Raw genomic sequence first — 21,441 nt, 5'->3', positions numbered from 1 at the left:
CCCTGCGCTGCGACAGCCAGCCCCACGCGTGGCCGCGGGCTCTGGGCACCTCAAACCCCTGGTTCCCGAGCAGGAAAACGCTGTGCACTCACGTTGTGCTCCACGAGAGCCTCCGCCGCGTACCCCTTCTCCGACTGCAGGTACTTCTGATGAAAGAGCTTCCCGTCGAATACGTTCCAGGGCATGAAGTCACTCGTCCTCCAGGGGAAGCCGCACGCGCTGTTGACCAGGACCAGGGTGGTGAGGCCGCGCACCAGCAGGGAGCCCAGCTGCACTGCTCGGGAGTCGATGTAGTCGAGCTGCGGGGCGCAGACGGAGAACGGGGAGTCACACACGTGGGGATGCGCACCCTGCGCCTCGGCGCTGTGCCCAGCAGCCCCTGGGAGCCCCGCGGGTCATGGGAGCAGCACGTGCACACCCGGACACCCGCCAGGCGTGTGGACACACACGGCCCCCGAGCCACAGTCTCAGCAGGTCAGCGCAGCACGGCCAGGGCAAGCCGCAAGGGCGCGTGCTGCGGGTGTGCGCACCTCTGAAAACCTAACAGCGCAGCAGAGGAAGAGGATCCAGGGTGCCATCGGGGACGCTGGTGGGTCACGCTGCGTTCTACAAAACCACGCTCAGCCGTTCAATTACAAGCTCTAATCCCTCGGAGGGTTGCTGAGCGGATGACTTTCTATGAATTGAGGTCGTACGGATGTAGAATATTTCTTGTTGTCAAACGCACACTCTCGCGGTGCCGTGGTGAGTGCCGGCGGCCGCTCGCGCTCCGGGGTCCTCGCCGCCGACGGCACACGCGGACTCGTACCCAGCAAGTGGCCACAGGCCTGGGTCAACGAGGTCAGCCGCCGTGCGTCCGCGTCTGGCTGGCCCCGGCTGCTCAGATACGCCGTGGCTACCCGGACGTCACTGCGCGTCCAGTACAGGTCACAGCCGACCTAAACCGCGACCAAAGTCACGGACGTCCTACCCCCTCACAGGTCACTGAAGGGAAACTGATCATCGTCTGAAGAAAGTTTCCATGAACTGCGATTACCCCAGAGTTAACCTAAGGTTTAACCAAAGAGTAAAACCACAACTTTTTAAACTGTCCTAAAAAGAGCGAGCACGGAGGGGTCTGGTCACGGCGGACGTGCCGGGCCCTGTGCTCAGCGGGCGCCTCCAGCAGGGGCAGCGACGGGGGACAGGCTGCCGCCCCGCGTTCAGGGCACACGCCGTGGGGCCGTCGAGGACCACGCTGCCCCCGCCAGGAGCCAGGAGCTGTGAGTGGCAGCGGAGTTTAACTGAACCGCAACCACTCAGTTTGTCAGATGCCCTGGCCCCGAGCAGCCCCCTCCCCTGCCCCACCGTGGGCCGGCGCCCTGACCCTGGCTCCCGGACCCTGGGACGGCTCAGTCAGACCAGCCAGTGGGACAGGGGCCCTGACACGGAAGGGGCGGCTTTCCTCCCCGCGCCCGGGCGTCTCTGAGGGCTCGGATCGTCCCCGATGGCGTCAGCTCTTGCTCGTGTCGGCATTCGTCCTCCTGGACCTGCCTTACAGTAAGTCATGAACGAGGTGCCAGGGCCCCACGTGCCAACTGTACAACCCGCAGCCCCCGCTGGCCTCCCCCGGAAGGCAAGCACCACCCAGGCCCCCACACTCTCCAGGCCGGGGAGCTCCCCCGGACGCCGCCGGCTCTGGCTCCTGTGGGTGACAGCCCGGCCCGGGTGAGGCTGCTTGTGCCCCGAGCGCTGCCCGACCCCGGGGCCGCCGTGCGGGCTGCGTGGGCAATGCTGGGATCCTGCGCATGGCTTGGGGGACTCCGGGCACCTTTACACGAGGAGTCTGCTCAAGTTAGGTCCTTTCAGAGATCTTCTGCCTGTCAACATGGAGATTTTGTACGACTTATTTTTCGCTATTTCATGCTTTTTCTTTGACGTTAGCGTAAACAAAAAATTAGGGGTTACTTTTACTTGCAAATACGTGTGGGTTGTGCGTACTGACCGTGGGTAGCACCCGCTGAGTCTGGTCACCAGTGCTAAGGCCTGCTCCGTAGATACGACCTTCCGTCCAGTCACGCCCTCCGTCAGCGATGATAAAGTTCATTGATTTCTTCCAACCCTGTACCTTCTACTTTCTTCCTCGGCCTGCCCTTCTGGCCAGAGCTCCCAGCCTCACCGGGGTGCTGGGCGGAGGTACCCCGACTCCCTCCCTCTAGAGGCAAAGCTCTCAGGACCTCGCCATTGCGTGCGCTCTCTGCTGGAGATCTTAATCTTTCCGAGGGAAGGAAGCGCCTTCCAGCCTGAGTTTACGGAGTTTTCATCATGAGCAGGTAGTGAATTAAACCACGTACTTTTTCTGCATCCATTAACAAAAACATACGCTTTTTCTTATTGTTATGGGGAATCACACTGGTTTTCAGAGGCTAAATCGACTTTGTACCAGGTTTACGTATTGCCACATTCAATCTGCTAATATTGCGTCTGGAAGTTCTGAATTTATTCTCACGCAACAGGATGGCCTGTAACTTTGACGTGGCCTCAGTCTTTGGTACCAGGCTCTGCTGGATCGACAGCCCTGACGCTGCCTCTTCCCCAGGGTTGGGGGTGCTCGCCGGGAGCCATCGGGGTCTGTGGCTTCCCTCAGAGGCGACGTCTTCAGTAGATTCAGAACCATTTAGATTCTCTACCCTCTCAGTTCAGTCATGTTATGTTATAGTTTTCAAGGAATATTTTACCTAATATCCTAAATTTATTGGTATAGTGTGTTCCTAATATCCTCTCATATCTCTTTTTTTTTTTTTTTTAAGATTTTTATGGATTTGCAAGAGAGAGAATGGGGTGGGGAGGGCACAGAATCCCAAGCGGACTCCACGCGGAGCGCAGGGCGCGACGTGGGGCTCAATCCCACCACCCTGAGATCAGGACCTGGGCCAAAACCAAGAGTAGCCGCTCCACTGACGGGCGCCCCACTGACGGCCCCTTTAGTGCCCACGTGACTAAAAGGATGCCCCCTTTCATTCCTCATAGGGGCCACTTGTGTTTTCTACTCCCCTTTATTGATTCTTGCTCGTCTATTATCGAACCCCCTCTGGGTCTGATTGCTCGTTTCAGGTTGAGAGACATCGCTTGCTCACAGGCTCTCGACGTCTCTTCTTTTCAAACACATTCATTTAATGCTATAAATTTTCTTCTAAGAATGACCTTTGGCTTCATCTGTTAATTTCACTATTACTATTTTCACTGTCATTTGAATTGTTTCATAACGTCGACTGTGACTTTCTATTTGCACCCATGAGTCACAAACATACTATTTAACTTTCAAGTAATTGGGAGAGTTGGTTTTTGTTGTTGCTGGTTTCCAGCTCATTTGTACTGTGGTCCGAAGGCAGAGGGACGGCCTGGCGTGCGGCTGGGACACCACGAGCACCGCAGGGTGCAGGCCAGCCATCCGCGTGCACACGCCGTCCGGCAACTCTGGGAGCAGCTCTCTGCCCACGAGGTCGGGCGCTTGCGGTGCCCCCAGACGTTGGCCCTTAGGACGCCCCTCGCTTGCTCCACGCTCTGCAGCGCCCGGATGGGTCGCAGCAGGACTCAACACGGTCTCCGTAAAGGGCCAAGACGGGATCACTCTAGGCTCTGCTGGCCTCGTACTATCTCTGTTGAATGTTCTTCTGTTAGAAACAACACTTTAAAGATGTAAGAACCGTTCTTGGCCGCAGGCCGATCTGGCCCACGGGGCCAGGGTGCTGAGCCCTGTTTTCGGGTCTGCCTCCGAGGTGTTTCTCTTCGTGGTCCCACCAGTCTTCGTCTCGAGTGGTTTTGGAGCTGCCCGTGCTGAGTCACGACGCGCTCCTGGTACTGAGCAGCTAAGTCCCCGCTCACCACACCAGTCTCTCCGGCTGACAGCACAGCTCACCGGTGCCCTCACCTACCAGTGTCTGGGTGTCCGTCCCTCCATCTCAGCTGCCTGTCTGCTGGGTGCTACACGGCTGGTTTGGGATTTTTGCTTTGCAGTGAGGACAGGTCACAGGAAGCTGCCGAGATGGTATGGAAGGTCCCACGGACGCAGCGTCGTTCCCCGTAGTGCTAACCCCCTCCTTTCCACAGGACGGCACAGGACGGGCGACAGGCCCTTCCACAGGGGCGGACGTGTGTGGGGTGTGTGCTACGCGACGCCTGCGGCACGTACGGTCGTGGGCAGCACCGTCCCATACAGAGCTGCTCCCGCCACCAAGCCTTCCCTCGTGCAGACTGGAGTCACCTGCCCCGCCCCAGCCCCCACCCTCCAGCCGTGGCATTCCGAGCGAGCGCAAGGCCGCGGGGAGTGGCTTCCTCCCTCCGCACAACCCGAGGTGCGCTCACGCGGCTGCGTGTGTCAAGCCCCCCCACCCCGCAGTGGATGGGCCAGCTGGTTTGAGCGTTTGCCTGTTTAAGGACATTTTTCTTGTTTCCGGCTCTTGCCGTCACACGTGCAGCTGCTGAGAATGCTCACCTCCGGGTTCGGGGGGAGCAGGTCTTCGTTTCTGTGGGACAAACGCCAAGAGGGGGCTGGGGTGCCGGGGCACGGGGTAAGCGTGCTCAGCCGCTCAAGACCTGCGCGCCCGCCCGGAGCGGTCCCCCTCGCGGAAGAGACGGGCTGCGAGGACGCCGTGCGCCGTCTGGCTGCTCTGACACCCGCACGCTGGCCCCTCGCGGCAGCGCCGGTGAACGCCGCAGGGCTGCCCACCTGCTTCCAGGCCGACACCTTTCCCAGTGAAATGTCTGTCTGTTGCCCACGTTCTGAGCAGACGGTTTGGTTTTCTCTACTGAGTTTTGAGGCTCCTCGTGTTTTCTCCTCACAGGACTTTGTCAGACGTGTGTTGACAAATATTTCCTCCCGTTCCGTAGCTTGTCATTCCTTATCTTCACAGACCAAAGGTTTTTGATTTTGATGAAGTTCGACTTAATAACTTTCTTTTATGGATCATGCTTTTGATGTGAAGCCTAAGAATTCTTTACCCAGGCCCAGATTCCTAAGTTTTCTGTGTTTTGCCCAAGTTCTGTATGGCACATTCTGCATGTAGCTCAGTCTTCTACTCGACTTAATCTTTTGCACGAGTGGGGAGGTGAAGGTCATGACTCCTATTTTGTCCGTGGTTGTGCAACTGCCCCAGCACCACCTGCTCACAAGACGTCTGTGCTTCGCCAACGCCGGGCGGGCGGCAGGGCCTGTGTGGCCCGCTTGGGTCTCCGACGCGCGGCCACTCCAGGTCTTGACGGGTGTAGTCCCGGAACAAGCTCTGTTACCAGCTATGTTCCTCCCGCGTTGTTTTTCCTTTTCAGAACCGTTTTGGCTGCATCTTAGTTCTTTTGCTCTTCCTAGAAGTCTTAGAATAATCTTGTCGTATCAATAACAACAAAAGCCTTGCTGGGATTTTGCTAGGAACGGTCCATCAGCTCGGGGAGAAGGGACGCTCCGCGGGGCCGACGTCCGTGAGGACGGCGTGTCCGCCTGGCTGGGAACGTAAGCCGCCTCTGACTGCCTCCGCCAGCATTTCGTGCTTCTCAGCACACAGACACTGTCCACGTCTGTGAGGAACAAGCTAAGTGCTGTTACCCCTTACATTTTAGTATACAGAGACGCAACTGTGGTCTGTTCTGTGCCCATCGTCAGCCTGAGATCTTGCTGAACTCACCAAGTGTTCTGATAGGTTCCTTGGGATTCTGTGTGCAGAGTCGTGCCGTCTGCAAAGTGGGACCGTTCTGTCCCAGGCGTTCTGGATGCCTCTTATCCCTGTCCCGCCTCAGGGCACAGGCCACACGCGCGGGCTCCGTGCTTATGCTCCGCAGGCGGCGCGAGGGCACATCGGGCCTTAGTCCCGGGGGGCCACCCACGGTGCTGACTGGCGTGCGTCATGTCGGCTGCAGGAACTGTAGATATTCTCTATCGAGCTGGGGTTTTATCACAAATGGCTCTTGAATTCTGTGAAATGGTTTTTCTGAATACTTGATATGATCATGTGCTTTTCCTCAGTAGCCGAGGACAGAATTACACAGATATTTGAATTCTGAATCAGCCATGCATCCTGGCAATAAACCACCCCACTTGCTCATGGTATATACTTCTTTTTACACATTGCTTGGTATGACCTGCTAACGTTTTGTGAAGGATTTCTGTGTGTTCATGAGGGACACTGGCCTGACATGGTTTTGTTTTTGTTTTTTTAATTCATTTATCTGGTTTTGGAATCAGGGTAGTACTGGCCTCGCTGGGAAGTATTCCATCTTCTCATACTTTCTGGAAGACAATGCATAGAACTGGTATTAATTCTTTGAATGCTAAAAAAAAATTAAAAATAATTTTTAAAAATTCTTTGAATGCTGATAGGTGGATACAGTGAAACCAACTGGGCTACAGATGTATTTTGGAGAGAGTTTTAAAAACTATGAACGGGATCCCCTGAGCGGTCATCTGGCCGTGTAGACTATTAGATAATGTGTGGACTGCAGCCGTTGTGCTCTGGGGGCTCTGGTCCACTACAGCTCCCCTGCTCGATCCGTGTGCAAGGCTGCCTGGAGCATTCCGCTAAGCCTTCTGCTCGCGACGGCCTGTGTGACACCTGGTCTACTCCTGACCGTGGCCAGTTATGTTTTCTCCTTTCTTACCAGGCAGAGTCTGGAGCAAAGGTGGCTCCCAACGCTCGGCTGATCTTCCTGGGCTTGTTTCCTATAATCTTGACTTAGTAATTCTTTATGACTCTTTTAGCCATCTGATACTTTAAGATTTATTTAAAATTTTTTTTTTTAGATTTTCTATTTGTCTTTAGCAGGAAAATGCATCCAGACTACCTCCGTCTCCCACTCTGGAAGACAGCTCCAGCGCTTGGTCTCTACCAGGATTCTCAATACTTTCATTATCATGAACAATTTTGGCAGCCTGGAAAAAAAAAAACCTACAGATCTGTCCCAGAGTAACATTAGATACAAATAATAAAATAATAAGCTTATAAGACAATTAATCATAAAGAACTAGTTTTAAAAATAACATAAATTTACAATGTAAGAATTTACCCATTTCTTTGTATATCTTTATTTTTATTTATTTATTAAGATTTTATCCAATCACTTGGAGGGAGACAGTGAGCGAGTGCACACAAGCAGTGGGGGCAGAGGGAGAGGGAGAAGCAGACTCCCCCGGCGGAGCAGGGAGCCCCTCATGGAACTCGATCCCAGGACCCTGGCTGGGATCACGACCTGAGCTGAAGGCAGATGCTTCACCAAGGAGCCCCCCGGCGCCCCTCTGTGTATCTCTAGATAATAAGAGAGAGCAGCGGGTATAGAGACTAATCTGGGCACAAGGATGACGGCAAAGGACACACACTGGTCTCTACAACTGAGACATGGGATCCTCCAAGATTCCTACGGGTGACACCGATGCAGCTGCTGCTATTATTACTGTGATTTGTTGACTCTGTCTTAAAGGAAATGAGGAATTTCAGTTAGAAGTTGGTGAAAAGAAAGATGTATTTTTTTCCTGTCATCCCATGAACAACAGCAATTCTGGGCATGACGAAAATAAACACGCGGCGCCAGGTGAGCACTTTAAATAGATGGGCCACGAGTCCTTATGTTAACGCCGTCTTTGCCGGAAGGCTTGCAAAGCGTGCTGAGGATAATTCCACCGACAGACGTGGGCATTTTTGGAACCTCTACTACAGTTTTCATTATCAGGCACTAAAAATAAATTCTAAACCAAGAAAAACACATTAAATCAGAAATAAAGTCACAGTCCTGAAGGGCTGCGGGTGCTGATCATTTCATTTCTCAATCACTTCCTTTGGACCCCCACTTTGCGGTCAACTGCTCCATTCTTGGGGCTTCTCCGCAGCCCTTGGGGGCGTGCAGGGTCAGGGAAGGCCACATGAGCCCCGAGAGATGAGCACCCCGTGGGCCATACTCCAGGGGGACACGTCCTTGTCCCCCCTCGGGTGTCCGAGCGCCCGTGCCTGCACCCAGCCGGCCCTCAGCCCAGGGGCAGCCCTCCCCCCTCGCCCCGCCCAGGCCCCACCGCGAGGAGGCCCCACTCTCCAGAACCTACTCCAGTGCAAGTCCAGCACGCCCGTCCTCATCCTTGTCCTCCTGCCTGCCCCCCCCCCCCCGGGCGCCCTGCCCCTGGGGCCGTCTTCCTGGCTAGCTCCCTGCCGTCCTGAGGGGGCTGTTCTCAGGGGCCCCCACGGACAGCCTGACGCTAACGTCCTCCTCCCAACGTGGGCACGTCTTCCACATCCATCTCCAGCGCCAACACTCCCCACGCTCAGACGTGCAGGCCCCATGACCCACACACACCTCACATGTGACCGTGTGCCGACCAAGGCCCTCGTGTCTCCCTGGGACCCCCGACCAGGACACGGCATGCTCGCGCCTGGGTCCTCCCCTGGGCCCTGCCCAGCCCGCCTCCGGACGCTTCTCACGGTCCTGTCCACCCGCACCCCGTGCTTGGCCCCTCACCACTACCTGTTGAGACCGCACATGAGGACCCAGGGCTTCCTGTCCCTTTGCTGCCCGAAGCCCCGACCACATCCCCGGGGAGCCCCAGCTGTGAGCAGAGCCACCTCTTCAGTCTCTAAGCTGCACAATGAACCCAACCAATTTCTTTGCTCCCCCCAAGGCCTTCCTGTCCTGACCCTACTCTCTCCTCCGATCCATCAAATTCCAGCCCGGAGGCACAGGCCCTCCCGCTCACCTGTCCCGTGCCTGCTGGACCCACCCTCCCGGGACGGCCGCCTTCCTCTCCTGCACCCCCAGGCCGGGTCTGGCAATGAGTGAGTGAGTTTGCTGCTCCAATACCAGAACATGCTAGACGCTGCTGCTGCCCTGCAGATAGATGGGTGGAGGGTTCTGTATTAGGAAACGGCTTGACTCCACTCCAGAACACGGTGCTTACGGGCAAGGACAGGATCACTGCCCTCCCGTGTGCATGCCTGTGACACGGGCGAGCTGTGACCCCACACGGGCCAGAGGCCACGGCAGCCCGGCCTGGGCACAACCCCGGCCCGGGGTGCTCGCTGGTCCAAGCCGGGACACAGGCCCCAGCACAGCTAATGCTGCAGCACAGCTAAGGAGGGCCCTAGGCCACAGCTGCTGCAGGAGAGCCAGAGCGGGGTGTCCCCGTGCCAGCCGAGGGTCAGGGGGAGATCACCTCGTCTGGGCCCAGGGAGTCAGGGCAGTGGACGAGGTGCCCGAGCGAGGCTATCGTGCAGGCCCCGCCCTCCAGGAGCCCCAGCCTAACAGGACGAAGGCGGCTTCTCTGCCCCAACATGACCGACTGTGGTCCCCCCAAAGCCCTCCTCTATCAGCCTAGATGCCGCGTCACCCTGTGCCACGCCAGGGGCAGAGGAAGGATGGTAGTAACACGGCAGCGTCCACATGTCCCCGGGCACCGTGTGTGGAACCAGAGTCTGCTCCTGGGAAATAACCAACCTCAGGTGACAGCGTTTGCTCCAGAGATTAGGACGTGCTGAACTGAGTCGGGCTTCTCCTTACACTGGGTCACATCTGTATCCAGGCCACGGTGCACAGACTCGTACACATGGGGCTCCGGGCATGGGCCCTGACTGCGGCAGCGCCCCGCAAACAGCACTGAAGGCCCAACGCCGGACGCCCCCGCAGACAAACACAACGGCCACCCAGCCGCCTGGACGTGCTACCCCAGGGGAGTTTGGCGTCGGCGGGCCTGGGGCTCCGGCTTCTTGTTTGCAGCCGTCCCGACACCTGCTCACACTAACAAGAAGACAATTTCTCTATTTCTCCTGACGTCTCACATGAAGGCCCCACAGCAGAGCAGAGAAGCACAGCTTACTGAAGGCCGGGCCAGCCTGCTGGGAACTCCGGAGCCTGAGGAACCAGGACGGGAAGAGCACGGCCTGCGAGGGTCCCCGGGGCACGGCTCCCCGCACCCATCCCAGGGACCCCTGCAGACCCCCCACATCCTCACCCCCCACTGAGCCACGGGGCACCCACCCCAGGGACCCCTGCAGACCCCCCACATCCTCACTCCCCACTGAGCCACGGGGCACCCACCCCAGGGACCCCTGCAGACCCTGCACATCCTCACCCCCGCACTGAGCCCCAGGGCACCCACCCCAGGGAACTGCTCCCCCGCCTCCACTCCTACATCATTGCACATCAGGGTGGCACATCCACCTCTGCAGCGACACGGTCAGACCTGCAACGACCTGAGAGAATACAATCTACTCATAACTGTACAATTACGGGAAGAACCAAGTTCACAAGAACCATAACAGACTAGTGTTTGCAAGAAACAGGAGGAGGCAACACTGGAGGATCAGCTGTACTTCCACTGCTCTCCTTCACCGCCTGCACCTCTGCTCACCCGGGACATCCCCCATCAGCACACGCCAGCAACAGGGGCTACAGTCAGTTCTGGGTTCTGACTTCCCGACATCCTGCCCCTGGGAGAACTTCAGGCTCAGGTGTGCCACAGGCAGGACATGTCGGAGCAAGAGCGAGGGGCAGGCCCTGGGTCAGGAGGGAGAAGACACAGACCGCCCCCACCCGGGCAGCGTGAGCTGTAGCTGCGGGCGCGCCACGCCCCGGGGGACACACTGCAGGGCACCCCTGTCCTGTGGGGGCAGCAGGGGCAGCAGGGGACAGGCAACAGGACAAGCACGTCTCAGGGACCCCATCCCTCCACCCCGGCACACTGCTGCCAACCTGTGCAATGCAGTTTGGAAAAGGAAGGTTAAGATGCAAAGTATGTCGGGCCCCTGGTGGCTCAGGGGTTGAGCATCTGCTTTCAGCTCAGGGCGTGACCCCGGGGTCCTGAGATCGAGCCCTGCATTGGGCTCCCCGCAGGGAGCCTGCTTCTCCCTCTGCCTGTGTCTCTGCCTCTCAGGAATAAATAAAATTAAAAAAAAAAAAAAAAAAGGACACAAAGCATATCCTAAGATTTGTTTCCATTGTAGAAAAATACATTTTATTTGAAGACTGATTCATGAAGACAAAGCACTCCTACGAGCACTGTAGCCGACACAGAAGTACAGCAAGTACTAAGCAAATCAGCATCCAAATACCATCAAATGCACAGATTCCATAAAAGTCATAAAAGACTCAGCTTCCACCCCAAATAAGTGAGAAGATATTTCAATTCATGGAAACAAAACTCACTGAGCACCCGCTGAACTGAGAACAGAGGAGACCCGGGTGGAGTGAAGCCGAGTGTGCAGTCCTGAAGGGCTGCGGCCCAGGGGTGCGAGGACAGCGCGAAGGACAGGGACCCTCAGGCAGAAGGAAGGGACAGGCCCTGCAGCAGATCTGGTGACATTGGTGAGGCGTCACTGGGCACACAGACAGCCGCCCCGCACAGGTATCACAGGTGAGCACAGGTCCTTCCACCAGGAAAGGAATCCCTCGGCGCAGGGTGTGCAGGAGGCCGGGAGGCCAGGTCTGGGCAGCGCCAGCCTGTCGGGGGGGCTTTGGGAGGGACGGAGGACACGGAAGGCCAGGCCATGGCCCAGCGTGACACCCCTGAGCATCCGTCCTGGGCCGCTGCCCCAGGTGCAAGCGACCTGCAGAGGGGAGGCCAGAGGCCAGTCTCAACATCCCAGGGAGGGGTTCCCAGGAGAAGGGCCGCGACAGCGCGGCCAGGGGCAAGTGGACAGTGAGGACAGCAGAGTGGGGCGCCTGTCTCCAACAGCTTCAGTTCTAAAGCTCCAGCGCCGTGTGGGGCACCGGGATGCACACACGGAGCCTCCACACCGAGGCTGTCCCACCTGTGGCTGCTGCGGCTGCCAGGGTCCTGCCGCACCGACAGACGCTGCGAGGGGGGACACGCGAGGCTATGCAGCAAGCAGCGTCTCTGCAGGGGACTCCTGCGTCCGCCCCCTCAGGGGCAGCTTAGCTGTGGGGCATCCATGCAGCCAGGTGGATCGTTTGGGCCCTTCCGCACCGTGACACCGGGAGCCAGAGATGTCCCGAGCGACGCACATGTCCTCACTCGAACGACGCCTGGAAGGATGGCTGTGGCCACTGAGGATCTGTGCTTCCCTCGGGGCTCCGCAGACCAGAGAAACGGCTCATCTCCGGCCGGGACGGCAGCGCAGGAAAGGCACCGGGTCGGCCAGTGTCACGAGAGCCCTCTCCTGCTCCTCCACAAACGTGCCTGCGTCCCGGAGCTCACGTCCTCCAAAGTGTGCCCGGGGGACATGCAGTGTGACCGCAGGGCCAAGGGGCCAAGGGCCCAGGAGGTGACAGGTCAGCTCCCCGTGACCGGCTGCCGGAGCTGGGAGGGCACCTCCCCCCAGCCCCCAAGACCTGGTCAGCCGACCCTCGGAGGAGCCCGTCTGGGTCCTGTGGGCATGAGGGTACCTGCTTGCCGCCACGTATCTAATCTGTCCAGGGAGTCTTCACCTTCTGTACTTGCGTCAACTTTAAAAGTTTCAATAGATTTGGGCGGCCCATGTGGCTTAGCACCGCCTCGGCCCAGGACGTGACCCCGGGGTCCCGGGATTGAGTCCCACGTCGGGCTCCCTGCGTGGAGCCTGCTTCTCCCTCTGCCTGAGTCTCTGCCTCTCTCTCTCCATGTCTCTCATGAATAAATAAATACAATCTTAAGAAAAAATAGTAGAATCTATTGAAGCTTTTACTTTTTATTTATTTTTTAAAATATTGTATTTATTTATTCATGAGAGACAGAGAGGCAGAGACTCAGGCAGAGGGAGAAGCAGGCTCCACGCAGGGAGCCCGACGTGGGACTCAATCCCGGGACCCTGGGGTCATGTCCTGGGCCAAGGGTGGACGCTCAACTGCTGAGCCCCGCAGGGGCCCCTGACTAAAGATCTTTTAATGCAAGATTTCTACAGTTGCTTTTACCCAGGAGGTTGTTTGGGGAGACGACAGGAAGCATGACCACGCAGCGGCGCCCCGGCCCAGGCCAACGCCCCAAGCACAGCCTGAGCCTGCAGCCTGCCTGCACCGCCTCCAAGGTCCCGCTCGTCCTGCCTCCAGCAGACGACAGTGTCTTCAGACCTCAAACGTACCGAGCATCTGACACTTGTACAGCATCCAGCAGGTGACGCGGAGGACCAACAATGAACAAGCCTCCATCGCTGACCCCCCAGCTCCCAAACCCCAAACCCAGACTTCAGCACAGGTGGGCTGGACTCCAGAGCAGAATGCACCCTCACCAGCCCCGTCAGGGGGCCTCAGCCACGACTCCCACCTTCATCTCTCTCACAACATAACAGGACAGAACTTTTCTTTCTCTATAAAGAATGGTATAAAAATTACTGCAGGGACACCTGGGGGGCTCAGCGGCTGAGCATCTGCCTTCAGCCCAGGGCGTGACCCCGGGGTCCCAGGATCGAGTCCTGCATCGGGCTCCCCTCAGGGAACCTGCTTCTCCCTCTGCCCATGTCTCTGCCTCTCTGTGTCTCTCATGAATAAATACTATCTTTAAAAAAATTACTGTAAAATATTTATAATTTTTCTAAAAAAACCAACAGCCTACTTTGCAAGATACAGTGCCGTCCTCATGCCTGAGTGTGTTCTGGGCCCAGCACAGAGGCCAGCGGCGTGCTCTCAGTCCTCAAGAATCGCCGTGCAGTGACCTTCCTCCTCAAAGGAAAGCCCGCAGAAGCGCTAGACGAGTCTTGGAGGTGAAGGGTGGCTGTTCCAGCTGACACCACCGAGGCCCCAGCAGGGGAGGGACGCAGAGCGTGGTGAGGAACAGCAACGACAGGGCATCAGGAGAACGTTGCGCTCAGTGCAGGTGCCCAGGGGGCTGAGTGTCCAGAACAAGCGAGGTCGTCCTAAAGTCAGGTCCTGCCCGAGGCCCCCGGGGGATATGTCACCCAGGAGCTGCTGCCGGCATGGGCACCATGGCCTGGAGCACGCATGCAGTTCACCCATCTGAGACGCCGTGTCCATAAGGACCCAGCCGTGCCCTGCGTGTGCGCAGTGCCGCTGGCGCTGGTACGAGGGGCACGGTGCGCTGACACCAGCACAGCAGGTGCGCCCATAGCAGATCTCGAGAAGTCCTCCCTGTGGCACTGGAAGAGACACTGACAACACAGCACCCTCTGCTGAGACCCCAAGAACCCACCCCAAGCTGCTGAGCGAGGGGCTTCCCAGGTCGCTTGCTCGGCGAGACTCTGCCTACTGCCTAGCGGAGCGTCCCTCCTCACTCTGCAGACACCCCAACCTCGTCCTGTCCACATCCCTAACCCCGGGTGCCCACGGGGCTGCACGAGCCAAGTGTGTACAGTATGGTGCACACGCCGGGTCCCCGAGCACCGGCAGGGGACGGTCACGGCAGGTCCCCGGTGGGCCTGCCCTCTGTGCGTGGGCACATCAAGCGCCCCTGCACCTTCCTAATTACAGGTGATACCACTTCCCTTCTTCCCTTCTTCTCTCCTGTGACTGCCGCAGGTTCAGTTCCCGTACTCCTCACCCCGAGAGCAGCCTCGTGTCTGTGAATGAACGCGTGTGTGCACGTAATGCCAGCTGCCGTTTCCACGTGGAAAATCCCATCACGCGGATTATTAATGAATGTCACTCTGTATACCATTTTAAAGCTCTATTTGACCTGCTGGGACAAGAAAAATAATGCTGGGTGCGAACCTAACAGGGCATTTGAAGATTCCCATGAGCACCAGTGGGCAGGGGCACCAGGCCCTGCAGCCGTGTAGGACCACAGCTTGTGGTGAAGACAAGGGTGGGGGACCAAAGGCACAGCTAAGCCCCTGACGACTGCCCCTGGGCAGTGGGAGCGGAGTGAGACCCGGGGGGCCGTGCCCCGCCACCTCACGGCAGCTCCACAACCAACCGAATCCCAGGGCGGCCACGAGGCCTCTGAAATCTGTGTTTCCAGCCCCACCGCTGGTAAAACAAACCTGACCACCCCTCCTCCTGGGACACTCGCCGCAGGGGCCCTCTGGGGGTCCCTGGAGCTGCCCAGTTACAGTCCCTCCAGGGAACCCATGTCAGTCACAGCTGCCGCAGATCTCGCTTCTGCTGGAGAAGCTCAAACAACGGGGAAGGTTCCGGCCAGCCTGGCAAGCGCAGGGCCTGGGGGAGAGGACCCCATGCAGCGGGCACTCTCCCGCAGGTGCCCCACCCAGAAAAGACCCCTGGTGGGTGGCGAGAGCCGACTCCACCTCGGCTCTGCCCAAGACAAGGCAGCGGTGGGACCACACACACGAGTCCAATGGAGAGCACCCACGCGGTATTTACAAGGGGGAAGTCAGGCTCTGCTGTTTGTTCCTAAGAACTTGCTCAAGGTCATGCAACTAGCAGGGAGGGAGCCAGAATCAGCATCGACTCCAGTTCGTCCTACCGCCCACACGCACCAGGCAGATGGCACGACCTCCAAGTCCCCTTCCCTTCTGCCTGCTTGGCTGCCTGTTTAATTCTACCAGGAGGGGAGATGAGAGCAGCAGGCCAGTGGCAGCAGGACAGCCGTCTGGGAGGAAGGCCACGCAGCTGGGGCTACAATCTAGTGTTAAGAATTGTATTAACCTACTAATAACTGAAAGTTCACTTTTTAAAATTGTGTTTTGCCAAAAGGAGGGACAGCCATCAGCTAACATCATCCCCAGTGGTGAAAAGCTGAGAGCTTTTCCTCTGAGACTGGAAACAAGACGAGGATGTCCACTCTCGCCGCCTTTATTCAACACAGGACTGCAAGTCCCAGCCACAGCAACCAGCCCAGGGAAAGCAACACAAGCGTCCACATGGAAAGGAACGAGTAAAACTCACTATCTTCAAATAACAAGATACTATACATAAGAAATCCTTAAGACGCCACCAAAAGATGGTTAGAACTAATCAATGTATTCAATAAAGCTGCAGGATACGACGTCAATACACGAAATCTGTGCCATTTCTATGCAGTAATAAGGAGCTATCAGAAAGAGAAATTAGGAGAATAGTCCTATTTACAACCGCATCAAAAAGAATAAGATCCCCGGGAATAAATACAACCAGGGAGGTGAAAACCTGCTCTCTGAAAACTATAAACCACTGATCAAAGAACATGAAGATGACGTGAACAAATGGAAAGACAGTTGTGCTCATGGGTTGGAAGAACAAGTACTGATAAATGTCCATACTATCCAAAACACCCCACGAGCAGGTGCGCTACGATCACAGAGCTGGAGGTGTCACGTCCCCGATTCCACGCCGTATTACAGGGCTACGGCCACCAAAGCAGTAGGTACTGGCATAACAACAGACACAAATCAACGGAACGGAGTAGAGAGGTCAAAAGTCAGCCTATGCATACGTGGCCACTTACCTCCCACACTTATTACGAAGGGCCATCGCTAAAAAGACAAAAGGTAAGTGCCGGCGAGGATGCAGAGAAAGGGGAACCCATGTGCACTGCTGGTGGAAAAGCAGGCTGGTGCAGCCTCTCTGGGGAACAGCGTGGAGGCTCCTCAAAAACCCAACATTGGAACTTCCCCACATTCCAGCACGCAACTTCCTGGGATAAATCACTGTCATGAGGAGGTACGTGCAGCCCACGCTCACTGCAGCATCACTCACAGCAGACGACAGGCTATGCAGACAACCCGATGTCCGTCACCTGGTGAGTACACCAAGGCGGTGTGGTGTATATTCCCGACGCGGCATTATTCAGCTATAAAAAAAAGGAAATCTTGAAAAAAAAAAAAAAAAGGGAAATCTTGCCATTAGTGGGAACGTGGATGGACCTTGAGGACATTATGCTAAGTAAAATAAGTCCGAGAAAGACAAATACTGTGATTTCACGTCTCTGTGCAATCCTCTACACAGAGAACGGTGGTCACTGGGGGCAGGGACGGCTAAAGTGGGTGAAGGTCAGAAGGGACGTCCAGTGACGGCGCTAGTAAGCGGCGGGCGTCATGTCCAGCGTGCGGACCACGGTTAGCAATACTGTGCTGCGTATCTGAACGTTGCTGAGAGCATAAATATAAAAAGTTCTCATCACAAGAAAAAAATTCTGTAACTCCGTGCTGACGTATACTAACCGGACTTGCTGCGTGACCACTGCATCAACGTACACAAACACCGCGGCACATAACGTGTCAATTACAGCTCAGAGAAAAAGAATTCATTAAACTTCTAATAACCCAAAATTCACTTGTTAATTGTGTCTTGCCAAAAGGAGGAAAAAATATCCACTTTTAAAAATAACTTTCTTGAATACAATGTAACAAAACTGCTAACACACAAAACCTGGCACCGTCCTTTAGTTGGACAACTGGGAGGAGCAGTTCATGGGGTAAACCCGGCATGCAGGAGTTGGGACATTAGGTCAGAAGTTATTCGTAAATGAAATGTAATAGTTTTTTCCCCTGGAAAGACAAGTGAAAACTAATTCAATTAACTAGAATCTATGGATAAAACTCCTTATCGTTACCCAATGGCATTTATAAAGCAAAGTCTTAAGTTCCACCAACGACTGACCTGACCTTGGGTTTTCCCCTAAGAAACAGCCGCTGGATCTCACAGGGTGTGGCCGCAGAAGAGCAGCTGGGGTTGGCCGCCAACGGCCAGGTTGTGAAATGAAAGGAATACCGTCCCTCCCCGCCCGCCCCGAGGGGCAACATGGGAATAAAAGCAGCACAGGTGCGTGACCTGCACTACGCAACACTCCACAGCAGCGCCGGGAGAGGACACAGGCGGGCGCGGTGACCGGAGTCCGGGGGACCGGGCCTACAGACGGCAGACAGGACAGGGCGCGTACGGGCCAGACTAACTAACACCAGAGAAAGGCGTCCTAGTTTCCTACCGTCAGCAAGGTACTAAGGGATCAAACCAACGACGGCCTTCATGTTGCCACAATACTGACACGGGATTAACAACGACACGTTTCTCAGCGCTGGAATGAGGTGGCTCTTGTGAGCACGTGACCCAGTGTGACCGAGGTCTAGAGGCCGCCTCCAAGGACGCGGGATGCCGTCTGCTCACAGCTCTGCTTGAACGTCACTAACCCCGCAGGACTCGGCATCATAAAAGCAGCGTGATTAAATACGCCCTTTGATCCCGTCTGTGGAACACCAACCAAAACTTTAAAAAACACAACAGAAGAAAAGGCGGGCAAGAGTGAGGACCCTCTGGTCAGGCAGGGGGTCTCCAGAACGGACAATCAGGCCCGTACCTGTAGGTCGACGAGCTGCGCCGTGGACTTTCCTTGGAGGCACAAGGCCTGAGCAATGAAAGCATGCAGATCCTCCAGGCAAAGAGTGTCCACCTGAGAGGGAGAGAGAAGGAGAGGCAGTGTTAGCTCCGGGGAGAACGGACACTCTGCACGAGGCCCCGCGGCGGGCAGACGCCGGGGTCGGCAGGGACTCTTCACGCACAGCCCACGGTGCACAACGCCCGGGGCCACGTTGCACAGGGCCCTGGTCACTCCGCAGCAAGGCGGAAGCTCTGCAACGCCTCAGAGGGGCCATGAGCCACTGCCAAGCTGGAGTCTTAGAGCAACACAGGGGATGGTTCCAGCCACCAGGTCCCAGAGCTGGCGATGTAGGGGTTTGCAGCGGGAGCTGAGGTGACCAAGGCTGGGATCAACCACCCCGCCAGCCCTGGCAACGCCTGCATACTCAGATCCCAGTTTAATGGAAACAGGACCCTACATACGAACCCCTCCAACCTTCCATGGAGTCAGGGGGTCCCATCAAAATGTTAGCAAGAACGAGGAGGGCGGGGACTGGGAGACAGATGGGGAAACTCTGGTCTCAAGAATCGACGGCAATGAGGGCAGGGCCTGGGCACCACCTGCCCCGGGGTTCTGGGGCGGTGACCTCGCCAGCTCAGCCACCACACTCTCAACCAGAGGGAAGCAGCGCAGCGCTCCTGCTCACGGGCCCACCGCCAAAGTAACAATACGAGAACTTCTTTCCAGACAGGAATGTGTTCTGCGGCAAGTAAAGGCTTGAAGGGAGCAAATCAGGATGACGACCACAGACCCACTGGTGAGAATGTCAATTCTTCCTTGTGATAAAAAGGCTAGTGTTTATTCCTGATAGAAACGACCCCACCATAAACCAGAAAGACAGTTCCCTGGGGACTCCTGCTCTCCCACTGGCCTCTTCTAGAGAAGCCAATACTCCGGGCATCGCTCACCTCGGCCCCACGGAAGGCACCGGCCCCGTCACTACCCTGCCCTGCTCCATCCTCCAGGACCTGTTGCCTCTGTGTAAATGACAGCTGTGGCTAACAAAAAATCCACAGACGTGTAGTGCTCGGGACCAAGAAGAAAGCTCCCAGTCTACGGAGGCAAGACCAAGCAGAGAACACAGGTTTTTACTCCATAAACCCCCATCGCTCTCCACTGAGACTGGGCTGGAATATAATTCTGCTTCTCCCCATGAGCAACTTTTGAAGAAGGCTGATCTAAAAACACCAACTTAGGAGAAAAGAGAAGTACGCCGTGTGCCACAGCTTTCCCAGGTAACCAAGGTAGTTAACAGATCTCGACCACCAGAGTCTTGGTAACACCGGACGTTTAAGGATTTCACTTAATGCATATGACCACTTAAAGCACTTGCTCTACTACAGGTTATGGAGGCCACGTACCCTTGCTACGATGTAAACTCACCCTTCCAGACGAGGCTCTCAGGTAAGCCTTTAAATACAAAGCGGTGGTGTTGTCGCTGACTTGGAGGGTATGAGAGCATTTCGTTTCTCTACGGGTTCTGGATCCCATGTCACACAAACATCTTATCCATGGAAAGACAATATTTTTATAAATTTATCTTTTAAGCCTTATGAAACCCTACGAGATTAACCCGGTGAATAATGCTACAGTTCCATCTTAATCTCAGAGCTGCCACTGATGTGGCGATTCGTTATTTTTTGGTTTCAAGAAGCTTCAATTTAAATATGCTCTTTAAGTCAGAGTAACATCGTATGTCTGCCTCACGCTGACCCACACTAGAGAGATCTGTATTTAAAGGTCATCATTAGTGCTTTCAGAAAGAAGGTAAAGGTGGAAATTTCCCTCCTGACGCGTCTCTGCTTCAGGGTCACAGAGATACAGGAGATGTGAAGCTCCTGTTCTGTGCGGTGGACTTTTCCTGCTGGACACGGATTTCCATGACGGTCACCTGCACGAGTGTGAACAGGTTCAACCACCCACGTCTCTTACGGGAAAGAGGAAGTCAAATGTGTGTCCACGGAGTGACCGTCCACACGCACACAGACGGAATCAACAAGCAAAGACACTTATGTTTCTGGATGAGAGAGCTCAGCTCCCCACACAGCCCCACCTCGGCTGTGGCCTAAGACATGCCGGACAGAAAACATTAATTCGTATGTGCTTGCATTATTTAGCAAATAAGATTTTTTAAAAAGCGGTTTTACACTTAAAAATCCACCCTCTACTCGTTTATATTGCTAAGTCTGGTACCAAAACCTCCTCAAAACAATAAAGCAAAAACTAAAGTTTACATTAGTGCATGTGACACCAATAATGAAGCAGTGAAATCTCGGAGTTGTTGAACCATACCACATTGTCACAGAATGCAAAATCCACAACTAGCGAGAGCCACACTGGCAGAGCCAAAAGAAAACAACAATTTAGGAAAGAAAAAGGAAAATCAGTATTGAGCTCCCTTGAAGTGGACTCGGGAACAAGAGTGAGATTCTTTTTTTTTTTTTTTTTTTTTTAAGATTTTATTTATTTATTCATGAGAGACGCATGGCAGAGAGAGAAGCAGGCTCCATGCAGAGAGCCCGATGTGGGACTTGATCCCAGGACTCCAGGATCACACCCTGGGCTGAAGGCAGGAGCTTAACCGCTAAGCCACCCAGGGATCCCCCAAGAGTGAGATTCTTAAAGACAATCAATAATTCATAAAGTAAATTCGGCTCTGAGAAACAGTCACATAAGTCTCTCTAATCCAGGCAAATGAAAATGTGATGTTTGTGTCAGAGGAGACCCAGGTCAAGCATGTGTGGAGGTCAGAGTAGAAGCCAAGACAGCTCAACGGCGTCGAGGACAAGAGGTCTAAGGGGATAAAGAAAGCCGTCCCAGGTGGCTCAGGGGTTGAGCATCTGCCTCTGGCTCAGGGTGTGACCCCGGGGTCCTGGGATCGAGTCCTGCATCAGGCCCCCCTGCAGGGAGCCTGCTTCTCTGGATAAATTCGTAAATATAAGATTAATGACTTCAGGGCAGCCCAGCGGCTCAGCGGTTTAGCGCTGCCTTCAGCTCAGGGCTGCCTGCCTTCTCGCCACGACACGGGGCCGCCGACAGGCCCAGTCTCCCTCACGGTGACAGCTGCAGGAGAGGCACGTTGCGCCCAGGTGCTGGGAAGCAAGAGCAAAGTGAGCGCAGGCTCCCCTACCTGCAGGGCCTCCCACGCCTCGACCCTTGTGTGCATCACCAGCCTCCGCCAGGGCCTCGGGCACGTGCGCCCACAGGGAAGCCGTGTTCTCATGAGATGACAGCAAGGGACGAGGTGACACGGGGAC

At 55.7% G+C, this 21,441-nt stretch overlaps 1 protein-coding gene across 1 annotated transcript in view; it reads right to left on the bottom strand.

Moving 5' to 3' along the window:
• Positions 1–21,441, bottom strand: part of LOC129512489 (constitutive coactivator of peroxisome proliferator-activated receptor gamma-like) — a 72,545-nt gene that overhangs the window by 30,848 nt on the left and 20,256 nt on the right. Inside the window, exons 5-6 of the mRNA XM_055329754.1 lie at positions 18,125–18,217; positions 93–299 (exon numbers count right to left, since the gene is read on the bottom strand). Of these exons, the coding sequence (XP_055185729.1) occupies positions 93–299; positions 18,125–18,217 (300 nt within the window). The remainder of the gene's footprint in view (positions 1–92; positions 300–18,124; positions 18,218–21,441) is intronic.

This window comes from Nyctereutes procyonoides, unplaced genomic scaffold, assembly GCF_905146905.1.
Source record: "Nyctereutes procyonoides isolate TBG_1078 unplaced genomic scaffold, NYPRO_anot_genome, whole genome shotgun sequence".
Classification (NCBI taxonomy): Eukaryota; Metazoa; Chordata; class Mammalia; order Carnivora; family Canidae; genus Nyctereutes; species Nyctereutes procyonoides.
Note: the sequence above shows the minus strand (reverse complement) of the source record. Positions and strands in the feature narration are given on the sequence as shown.